This window comes from Neopsephotus bourkii, unplaced genomic scaffold (genome assembly GCF_033783945.1).
Source record: "Neopsephotus bourkii isolate Nb327-2 ecotype Australia unplaced genomic scaffold, CSIRO-AGI_Nbou_v1 NB_1292, whole genome shotgun sequence".
NCBI classification, from domain to species: Eukaryota; Metazoa; Chordata; class Aves; order Psittaciformes; family Psittacidae; genus Neopsephotus; species Neopsephotus bourkii.
In genome coordinates, this window is record NW_026901776.1 from 10,709,423 (window position 1) to 10,721,675 (window position 12,253).

General features: G+C 35.4%; 1 protein-coding gene across 8 annotated transcripts in view; it reads right to left on the bottom strand.

Annotated features, from left to right (window-relative positions):
* Positions 1-12,253, bottom strand: part of KIF6 (kinesin family member 6) — a 146,603-nt gene that overhangs the window by 46,593 nt on the left and 87,757 nt on the right. For all 8 annotated transcript variants that reach the window (XR_009727322.1, XM_061365992.1, XM_061365994.1 and 5 more), the window contains 2 exons: positions 5,524-5,626; positions 176-231 (listed from right to left, as the gene is read on the bottom strand). Coding sequence is in view for 7 of the 8 variants with exons in the window: in XM_061365992.1 (XP_061221976.1) it covers positions 176-231; positions 5,524-5,626 (159 nt within the window). In the remaining variant the exon portion in view is untranslated. The remainder of the gene's footprint in view (positions 1-175; positions 232-5,523; positions 5,627-12,253) is intronic.

Genomic DNA, 12,253 nt, shown 5'->3' on the forward strand with positions numbered 1-12,253 from the left:
CAATCAAAACTGGTACATAAATTGATTACTGCTACCATCAGCTAGCAATTTAACTTATCAGAAACCTTAGTAATAGATTGACTCTTTTCTCTTAGAAGCTATAATCTCTTCCCATATCCTCTGGATGCCATGATTTCATCAGCTACAAGGTAAACTGAAGTTAAAATGTACTCACTTATTTTATTTCTTACTTCGTTCAATTTTTCTCCAAGGCATTTAGCTTCCGCAAACCTGTCAATGCAAGCATAATGATACAGAACAACTCTAAAGAACAACTAGTCAAACTAGTTGTTCACTACAAAATAGAATTACTTAGGACTACTTTTTGATTTGTAAGTAGAAATAAATGGAAAAAAAAATCCATCAGAAAAGATTGTTTGTTCTAAAATAAAGTATTTCTGAAATAAACCATCCAACAAATAAGTATACTAGATAGACAAAACAAACTTATTTGAGCTTTTAAGTTTTAAAAATTATCTTATTTCAATTCTAACAAATGAGCTCTCTTAAATATTCACATTACACTAAAATAACAATTTTAATATGCCACATTGCTTGCAATGTTTTAACATACAGCTATATAAAACAAAAATAAAGCCAAGCCAAGTTAAAACAAAATTTTTGAAAGTATTAGAACTTCTGCTTACCAAGATTTTTTAAATTTCAGCCTGTAACTTGCATAATGCTGATGATCACTGTTTGTGCTGTGTGACAATGTGCATCTCGGTCATTAAGAAACCTCTCGAACAAAATATAGGGAAGTGTGACAAAACTACATTATTCTGTTTTTCTATAGATAGTCCTTATCTATCTATGACATGAAATTCTGAATTGTTACTTGGTTGTGTACAAGTTGAACCTTGCTGAATTTTGAGGCAGAACTGTAATACTTAGTTGTTAAGCAAACTTTCAGCTGATCTGGAAAAGTCTTATTCTAGCCAAAATAACTGAGGAAATAAAAAAAATTGTATTTCTGTCTAACTCAAATAATGACAAAACACATTATAGAAATACAACTTTTCCTTGGAAAAATGGAGTTTGGAAAGGTGCCACTTCTCAGTTTGCCCATTTCCCTGTAAAACTGGAACAACCTAGAATTTCAAGCGCCCATATTTGTATCTGCTCATGAACATTTGCTTTAAAGGCTGAATTCAACATGGCTAAATGGCTGAACTTAAAGGGTTCCTGAGTACTTATGTTTCTCACATGAAGAAGGCAGAAGCCTCTGAAGCATCTGTGAGACTTTTATGCAAGTCTTTTTCACTGGTGTTAACTTAGAGCACCCAAGTAGGCCTTGAAGATTGTGTAAACATCAAAGGGAAACACCTCAAAGCATCTCTCTCTTTCTTTCCTTCAGCTCCCATGAGCCAAATACTACATTCATCAATTACTTAGTAATTCCTGAGGCAGATCTACTGCTGACTATTGACTATGATTCGTGTTCACAGAGATCCTTAGCTAGACAAGTTGAAGCCAGCTACCTATCCAGCCCTTATTCATAGGTTACTGCTAAAAGTTGAACTGGCCATGCATCTGTTTGTCAAATATGGTTTATAAACTAGCACAATAACAGAAACTAAAATCTGGCATTAATTTATGACAGCCCAACAAATTCCACCTGCAACTATGAATCACAAACAAAATAAACCAGATAAACACTTAATATTTGATACTAACATTGAAAGAGAAAAAATTATTTCTGACACTCTAATAAAAAGGTGATATTATCTAGCATAAAGGTGATATTGCTACAAATAGTGATGACTAAGCAATTACATTGTTAGCTGAAAAGAGTTCATGTATATTATCTACAAGATAAATATTCCACAATGAAACCCCAGAGTGAATTTAGCCACTAATTTGGTGTTTTTGCAAAGATTTCACTCTGAATGGAAATGCCAGTAATTAGAAAAAACATTTTGAAAAAAAATCTCTAACATACAATATAAACCAAGACTAACTCAGAGGCTGAGAGACTGTAGACATGTAGTGAAGTAGATGAATATTCACTCATTTTTGATTATTAGTAATCATAACTAGTGACCTTAGACTCATCTTTTCTATGAAACTCACCCATAGTTCCTGAAAAAAATAAGTTATCTGCTAGCCATCTGAATCATAGAAAGCAAGTAAAGAAGAAAGTGAAAGAAATCAATGGAGAACAACAAAGAGAAAACTAGATTTACATCAGATCTGTAAGCTCACTAGAATTTTACTACTGGAAATACGGACTAGGATGGGACTTAAAAGCTTCATGCAGTGTGCAATATTAGATCAGAGTGGCTCAGCTGGGAAGATTTCTTGGTAGATCTCAACCAGAAAATGAGATGCGTTTTTCTCCTCAAACAAATAATGCTAAGAGAGCACAACTGAGCTGAGAAACAGGATATGATTAAGTTCTTTGGAAGTCAAGTATAGGAAGTCCAAATCGCAGAAATCTGATTCTGTCTGAGCATAAATATTTTTTTTTTTTTTTAAGCAGGTCAACAGTTTTTAATGTACAGAAGAAAAATGAAACAGACTTGCTATGTATTAACTGAAAACTAAGCTGTAGATCACCTAACAAAGCCACTTCTCATAGGCAACTGTCCTAACGGCATGACTTGAACCTATTGTCTTTCACTTGAACAGTAAGTCAGTAAATGAGCTTCAGAGAGAAATTATCCTTAACTATATAAGCTTCTCCACTTTTGAAAGCCAGAGATGGTACTGAGTTACAGTACTGAGGTATTGCCCCTAAAAAGAGCTCTGAAGCAGTAGGTGAAAAGTTCAACGTCAAAACCAGTATTTCTCTTAGATATGATTTTTAAAACAAGACAAATGCATTTCAGTATTTGATTCAATTAACCAATTATACACAGGCAGTTACAGGAAAAAAAAGTATACTGCATATATATGACTATGTATATTCACATCTGTATGAATAGCATCACAGCCCAAGCAACAGTTTGGCTGTTGAAGAGGTTCACTGGCAGTTCAGTGTATAATGGTTGTAAGAATGATATAATGCATACTCGAAGTCTTACAGAGATGAGCTGGAGATCCTGAGGTATTAGGAGCCAAGAGGGAAGCACCAGTGTACCTCAAATGAATTAAGGGTCACCAGTAGGTTGAAGGAGGAGATTCTGTCCCTCTACTCTAGTTCCATGAGACCCCAGCTGAAGCACTGCTTTCAGCTCTGAGGCGCACAACATAAGAAGGATGTGGACCTGCTGGAGTAAGTCCAGAGCAGGGGCATGAAGATGATGATAAGGCCGGATGACCTTTCCTTTGAAGACAGGCTGAGAGAGTCAAGGTTGTTCAGCTTGGAGAAGAGATAGCTCCAGGGAGATCTTACTGTGGTCTTTCAGTACTTAAAGAGGGCTTGTAAGAAAGATGAGAACAAACTTTTGGCAGGGCCTGGTGCGATAGGACAAGAGGCAATGGTTTTAAACGAAAAGAGAGGAGATTCAGATCAGATATAATGGAATTTTTTACAATAAGGGTGGTGAAACAGTGGAACAGGTTGCTCAGAGGGGTAAATGGCCCAGTTCTTGTAAACGTTCAAGGCCAGGCTGGATAGTGCTCTGCGAAACCTGATCTAGTGGAAGGTGTCCCTTCTCATAGCAAGGGGGTTGGACTAGATGACCTTTAAAGGTCCCTTTTAACTCAGCTCTTCTATGATCTTATGATAAATAGCAAACCAAGAAAATCTACCCAAAATACCCAAAGGAAAAAATAAGACATCTAAAAATAAGCAATTTGTGAACCAAAAACTGTTTGTGGTGTGACAGAAGTGGTTATGCAACTATAAACAAAATTATTAGCATGAGGCCTACATATAAAGGAAAGTTATGGTAACCTTTAAACATGTGGTGTCCACACACTTCTTCCTGTGCAATTTGAACACTGGCTGGGTAACAGAGCTTTTGTGTAACTGGTAGTTCAGAGGCTGCATTCCAAATTACAGACTGGACTTGAAATAAATCCATTCTAATGAACTCAGTAAACTTGGACATATAGCATCTTTGCTAAAAATGACTGTAAATAGCAGGGGAAAGCTGTATTCCACCAGGGTAGCAACATTCACGTTAGCACTGATTTCAGCAACCAGCTGATTTATTTTACAGAGGGGTTACCCACGGCATTAGCCTGAATCTCTTTGTTCTTTAGAGAAAGCAAATCTGGCATCACACTTTGTGTGTTCTGCCCATCTATATTACATGTTCTGAAACCAGAAGGAAATACTGGTTTGCTTCATAGTAATAACAGACAGACAAAATATGGAAGAATTGTGATTAACTAGAGGATATGCAGAACATGGCTCAGAACTGTATTGCTCCCATTATCATGCTGTGCCCATGAAGTGTTCTGCTCCATAGACAGCAATGCCAGAAAAGACTGTAGTGCAATCATTTATTCAGTGATGATCATCTGACCTATTGATCGAAAGAAAGGCATTACAAAACATTCAATCTATTTGGATAAATTCTTACCCACATCCAATAAGTTCGTAACTGGTGTCCCTGTGGCCATGTTAAAGACCCAGGTAGACAGTTAACCAGTTCAGAAAAGTGAGATGTAGCAAGATCTTGAGTAAGTCACAAAGATGTGGAGATCATTTCTTGCCTCAGTTTTACTGAAGTAAATAAGCATAAAACTCAGTGACCTTGAAAATAACGTATTTTTTGCCCATTAAGTAGGAAAATTGTGTTAAGAAAGCAGTAGAAACTTGGAGAAAAACCCAGGACAGAAAAAAAAAAAAAGCAAGGAAGCTAAAATACCCCCAACCATTAGGGTAAATTTTAGTTACAAGTGTAGATTGATAGATCTGCTTTTGGCATATCCACTCTCACAGCCTTGTATTTCTCTTGCAGTACAAGGAGAGTTAACACTAGAAAAACTGACACCAAAAGAGTCCTGTTATTCAGTCAACATGGAGAAGTGTTGGTGGTTTAATTTCTGAGATGTTTAAAGTCCACTTCATGGAAATTTATGTTTTCAATGTTTTGCCATTCTCACAATCTCATCTGGAAGATTCTGAAGTGTTTTGCCACTATTTATAATAAATATGGAGGTGCAAAGTATTATTTCTGGTTTTGAGTGCAAAACTAACAGAGAGAAGCTGAAATCACTTGGCAAACAAGTTAGGAACAACAGACAAAGCATATGTTAAACATCTTGTAGCTTACAGTCCAACTCAGTGCTGAAGCCAGTAAAGCATTTTTGACAATGGAAAGTGCAGTAATTGATTCAGTCACATGGATCTTACTTCCTCTAGATAATTCATGATCATGAATGCCATTACCACATTGCTTCAACATGGTTATGAAGATAAGATGAATAAAACCAGAGGAAACAGGCACTAAGATTCCTTATGCCACTTTCATATTCTATTCAGACTTTTTATTCTGCCACCACTCAGTACCAAGTTGTCAATAGAAGCATGGAATGGCTGGTGTAAAAATACTCACGCATTCCTACCCAGACTTATACCATACTCTCAGATGTTTGCCTCTAGCAGTATCTTGCTGTGACACTCACCTTTGTTTTAGAAGCTGTTTGTTGTCCTCAGCGGTTACACAGCCAGCATGGTCCCGCTTGAAAATTTCAAAAGCTTCCTGACATCCAAGTGACATATTTTCTCCTGCCTCAGGAAAAAAAAAAAAAAAAAAAAGGATCTACTTCAGAACCATCAAAAGATAGACAATTTGCATTTATTTCACTTCTATTTAGACAAATATAGCAAATCAGCCCAAGGGTCTTAAAGCAGCCAGGTTATGAATTTGATGTTTTACCACTGGGAAATCATTTTTGAAAAAAGGTTTATCTGACAAATTAATTTTGTTTAATTTCACTTCTCTAAAGTCTGAATGTTTAAGCTGTGTAATTTTTTAAGACAACTTAAAAAGTTGCTATGCAAAACCAAACTTTGAAAATTTCAAATGTGAAATAGTGTGAGCGAGAAGTATTTTCACAACAGCAAACTGTAATTTGCTTCCTTATTTCTTTCATCCTTGTTTCATATTGGCCTCTAAACATACCTTGAATAGTGTCAGTATTCTTGAAAGAAAAAAATTCAGGCTTCTTTTAATGACATATTAATGAACGTTTTTCATGCCCTTTTAAGTAAAGTAGATGTTCTACCTACAAAAACGATTGGTTCCTCCCTTTTATATTTTCAACATGGTGGTTGTTTCCTTTTGTGCACCAGAATGTCAAGACCTATTTGGCCTTCAAATCTGCTTAAAAATCACTATCATAAAGTATTATTTATATTGTATTGTATCTGTATTATTGATAGTTCTGATTAAAAGATGATGAGAAAGAAATAAAAATAATAAACTGTATTATCATACAGTTGCATTAAAAATAATACAACAGTATTATCATTAATGAAAAAATCAACAGCTAAGAGAATGAAAGATTACACCAGCATCTGTGTATCACAGGTACATATATGTCAATAAATAATCAAGGCGAAAGGATGAGACTTTCACTTAAATAAATTACAGTAATGAAGACAATCCAGGAGCAGAAAAGGGGATGAATCTCACACTCAAACTGCATGAAAAATAGCTGCATGTCTAATTCAACCTCATGGTTGCAACTTAGCTTCAAAATGATATACCTTAAATTGGAATTTTTTCTCTTTTTCCTTTTTTTTTCCCCTGTAGATTCCTTATTCTGTCCTACTCACAATCATTCCTTCCTGCTTCAGAGCTATTGAGACACACAAATCCATTGTGCACAAAAGCTATGAAGTTTCCTGGGTGTTCTGCTGTTCAAGAGGTTTTGTTATGTTTTATACCAACTATGCACAAAGCATATGCTAATTATGGAGAGAGCCTTGGGTGACATGGCTTAGTGTGAGGTGTCCCTGCCCACGGCAGGGGGGTTGGAACTAGATGATCTTAAGGCTCTTTCCAACCCTAACTATTCTATGATTCTATGATTGTGAACACTTATTGCATACAACTATTACTGTGCTACTTGCTTTGCCATTTGGTGAAACTGGGAATAATACACTAACAAAACATACCTAAACAGGTTGGGATATGCAATACTGGGATAATACACCTTACTGGGGTCTAGCTCTGGAAGCTGCATTTTATAGTCACTCCAAATACGTTCTGCTTTCCCTTCTTATACTTACATCCTAATACTAGGATTATTCCCCACTGGCTTCAGTAAGATTTATGTGGTGTAAGATACTGTTTACAATGGAGGCTGGTAACAAGAACTAGCACTCAGGGATCAATAACCCATAAAAGTTTAAAAATCTTTATTCAAAACACAGTAGAAAAATTTGTTCTCTGTTTCAGTCAAAAGAATCGTCACATCTGTTGATAATTTTAAAATTTTGAGTTGAAAATAGAACCACCAGGAATGTGTGAATGGCAAAGCATGCAGAAATGCTCCACCTTTTTTGAATAAGAAAATCAAAGAAAGATACAATGCAGTCTTTACACTGCTTTGTGATCCAAAGGAGCAAGAGGATTTAAGAAAATGTATTTTTCTGTGATGATGGCCTGAGAATTTAATGTTCATGCTTCTAGATTGCCTTGAATTAAAACAGGCAGCTTTGCAAGCAGAATTTTATAGCACATTAATCCCAACACTAGCACTAATTTTAATATGCAGTCTGAATTGACCCTCTAGAATTGCTTTTGTTGCAGAAAAAGTTTGTATTATGTGCAGAAAATCTGGATGAAAGTCATGGCTGAGCCTAAAATAAACAATTAAATGCCCTTACTCATATGTAACACCCCAATGTAAAGTATTTAATGTGATGCCTTTGATAGAAGTGAAAACAGTACAAGTAAGTTTGGAAAACAAAACTATTACAGTGATCATTGCTTCTGCCTGGCAGAAATGCATCAACCAAAATTAAAGGTAATCTGATAATCATTTTCCAGTGCTACATTAAGAGGCAGCAGACTTGTACAGCCAAACAAAGCACACAAAAATAGATGCCCACAACTCTCAGGAAGGGGAAACTTTCTGACTTATGCAGTCCATTTTAAGCAAATACAGAAATATAAGAAGTAGCAAACAATCATATTCTGAAAATAGTGTCTAAGGAAAGGAGCTTAAAAGGGACTATTAGGATTGTATTTCAGCATAATATGAGCATAAAACAGCTACAGGAGAACACTGAAGTGTGTGGATAATGACAGAGATACTTAGGATGATTATGGAATACAGAGATATTAATACTAGTAAAAGACTGCAAGAAACATTGGAAACTTAATGGACTGGTTGTGTTTTCCTTCTGCTCAGTAATGAAGATTATTCCTTTTCCATCGATGATATATCTTCAATCATGCCACTTACATTTCATAAATAATATCTAATTTTTATAGTGGCTTCACCTTCATTCAAATGGCCTCCAAGTGCAAAGAGGTACTAGCATTATTGACATGATGCTTTTCTTGGATCCAATTCAAACAAATAAGCTATATGTTCTTTTAAAACAAGGTGCTATTGAATTTCTGTTTATGTCTACCTATTTCTGTAAATTGAAACCTATGTATAGCAATACGTACATGACATAAATAAAATCAAAACTGAGAGAAGAAACCATTGATGATAACACATTTTTGACAAGGTAGCCGAACAGTTCAGCTAAAACTGTTAGATTTGTAGAAAAAATTTCTTTTACTCTTAAAGGCCAAACAATTTCTCCTCTCCTTCTTCAGTACTGTGATGTAGTGTTACAAAATAAATATTTGAAAATTCTTATCTGAAGAAAAATCATCATATCCTACAGGATGAGAACCAGGAAACACATCATCAGGTCATGACAATGTGAACTGCAATAATCGCTACCATAAAAATAACTCAGATCGTTGGCAAAAAGATAAGACTTTCTTACAATCACATTCATAAAAAATCAGTTGACAGGGTTGTATTAAAAATTGATAGAATTTATATGAAATTAGTTTTAATTATACCTTCCTTATTAAGCTGTGCAGATTGGCTTTAATATTAAGACACTCACAAATATGCCCAACTCACAAAGTGAAATCTACAGCAGAGCCATCACTAGTTACAGTAAATTCAAACAGCTTCTTCTTGCGAGAACTTGGCTTGATCCACATTGTGAATTAGAATGGTTAAGAATGTTCTCATTAAAGGTTTGATTTCTGTCTGTAATCCCACCCAGTGCACTCCACCAACTTCCACATCAAGAAAAAAGTTATGGTTCAACAGTCTCCTTTCATAAAATGTGAAAATTACAGCTGTCCCACTGGGACTGGGTAAGTCAGAAAGCAGAATGACGATGACGGCTCACAAGCTCTGAACTAGAGCAACAAGATCAGAAATGACCAAGAAACAGTAAGTTTGATGTAATATTGATAACGGACTAAAATCGTTACATTGATGTGACTTCAAAATACACTGAAGTAAGGCTTTTGGATGTGGCTGGTTGCTTTCTGACATGATATGAAAAGATCAAAGTACACCTACAGCTGGTAGAAGCCTGCATTTCAGCAAAGCCCCTGGCAGATATTACACACCCTATTCTATCAGTAACTAAATTAGAGATCATTTATTCAATACTGTGACATATACAAATGCTATTTCCAACTATCTTAGGCAACAACTGTTTAGTGCCTCATCAACTTTAATTAAGAAAGTAAGTTAAAGGAGCGTGTAGGGTATTGCGTGGCACTGGCTGCTTAGCTGCCAGCAGAGAAATTATAGGGTTGAACGCTATTTTTAAGTTAAATTATATCCACTAGGATTACTTGAGGACTATATCTGAGTAATTAGGAACATGCAAGTGTATAAACTCAGACCTTATTTTGTTGCCATAAGTGATCAAACATGGTTGCACATATTTAAATGACCATACTGTTTTTTAAATGTATCCAGCACCTGCAAAACCTACTGCAGCTTGTGTTAGTGCACAGTTTACAAATACTGGACAATTTATGAGGACTTTATTTTGGTGTTTTTACACAAAGATTTCAAGAGTGCTCAAACTGTAGATAACACTCCCAGAGCACTAAGTCTGGCCACCTTCTTCTTTTTTTCATTTATTTGTTGAAAAAGGGTTTATTGCTCAGAGAGAGAAGACCTCCTAAAGTTTAATGTGTGAAAACAGTCACATGCTCTTCAGTTAAGACTGTCAAACAACAGCATGAAATTGTTATCTTCTCTGCCAGAAAACAGAATCACACTACCTCCTTGCAACCATACCTTGAAACCAGGTTTTGGTCCTGCTATAGGAGCTCCAAGGGGATTTTAGCAGCCCTTATGCCAGAGGCTGACAGTTTAAACTGCAAAAGGATGGGAAACAGCTCTCCAGGAGAGAAGAATTAAGGTTGCAAGTTGAGCTGTTCTGAGGGAGGAACATTAAGACGGTTAACAAGAGCAAACTCTTAGGAACGGCTGTTCAGACCACGTATTGTGATGAGAAAGGCATCTGCACACATATCTGCTTTGCAGAAACTACATTTTCACAGTAAAAGACTGTGTTTCCATTCCTACCAAGTGCTCTACAAGACAAGAATTTTCAGCATTCACTGAATGAGAATTTTGCCACTAAAATCGATACGAGAAAAAAGTCCCCTTGCCTCAACAGCTCTCATTCAAGTGAGGGTTCTCTGAAGAGTTTCAGTATAGTAAGTAGTGTGAATTGTGAATCTTCATGCTTACAAAGGACTGCCATCAAGTCATTACAATGTGAACTGGAATAATTATTGCCATAAAAATAATTCATTTTTTATCAAATATGAACAAAGGAACTGTGAACACTTCCAAATGAAACTAAATACAAATTATCTGTTAAGTCTTTCTAATAGAACTAAGGTATTAGAGGTATTTGCATGTAAGCATCATTTATACATCTTTACCAAGATCCCCCAAGATATCAGAGTCATCTGTTCAGGATGGAAAAGAGTAGATGTAACAGAATTTGGGAATAATGAATCAACAGAGAATAAACACTCAAAAGTAGGAAAATACACAAAAAAAAAAACAATATAAAAGAAATACTTCCCCACTGTAAAGCTCAGCTAAATTCTTCATGAAAAGCATATATATTACAAATAGCTAGCTTCCTTAGACTGCAATTAAAAAATGGGAAAGACATAAAACAAGGTTACTCATTGTACCCCTGCAGTGTTGAGCTGCAAAATAAAGTCTTTGGAAAGTTAAAAGCCTCAAAGGAAAACCAGAATATTCAGACTCAATAAACTAAATAATACATTGATATACTTTAATTTCTCTGACTCTGGAGTTTGCTTGTTTATTACAGGTGAGGAAGAGAGTAAAATGAACAGTTTGGGATTGTAAGCGTGTTTATTGTGGTACTGAACATTGACCTAGGCAAGTCAGATTGCACTCTGCAAGTGCAAATTTATACTGTGCAAACCCTTGAGTTAATTTGTACACATGCCATTTGCATAGGCATCATTTTATCCACCTAAAATTAACTGGCAAGACAAACTATTCTATATATGCTGAAATAATTTGTAAATAAAAGAGAAATCACGCTAAGTTAAAAATTGTAAATGCCTAACAGCAAAGAATAAACTTGTATAGGAGTGTGTCAGACACAAATCAAAGATAAGTACCATCTCTATGGCAATGTATATTGTTAGAGGATATGTGATATTGCTTTAAGATTAAAATAAAAGAACGAAAATGAAATGTTGCATACAATGCCAGCTTGTAAAAGCCAATTCATATAAAGGTCAACTGACATGCTTCCAAAAAGAAAAACCTAACCAATCACTTGCAAGAACTCCACTAGGAATATATTTTTTTTTACACTAATCAATACTCCTCTGCAGGAGTAGTAAGGCAAATATTGAACTGTAGTTCTAAACCAAAAGTTAAATTAAATATAAACTTAATTCAAAACAAGATGAAATTGGGTATTTTAAGATTGTCCAAGGTGTAGAACAACAAAATTCCAAATGGGATATGACAGCTGAATTCCATTATGTTGACTTTCCCCAGTTTCATTATTTTAAGAAATCTCAGGTAACAATACAGGTAAGAAAAATATTTTCCATATTAACCAGCAGTAGGTTTTCAGCAGCTATACTTTTGCAACAAAAGCCACTTGACCTTTAATGCCTAATGAAAGTCAGAAATGCAAATTGAGACTTCCTTACTGATATGTAGCAAGTCTGATACCAGATTGAACCTCAGAGTGATCTGAATCTAAAAGGACTGAAACTATTGAAATCTCTTTCCCTCATTTTCCTCTTCTGGAAAATCACTATACTACTTTGTCTACCTGTCAAACTTTGCA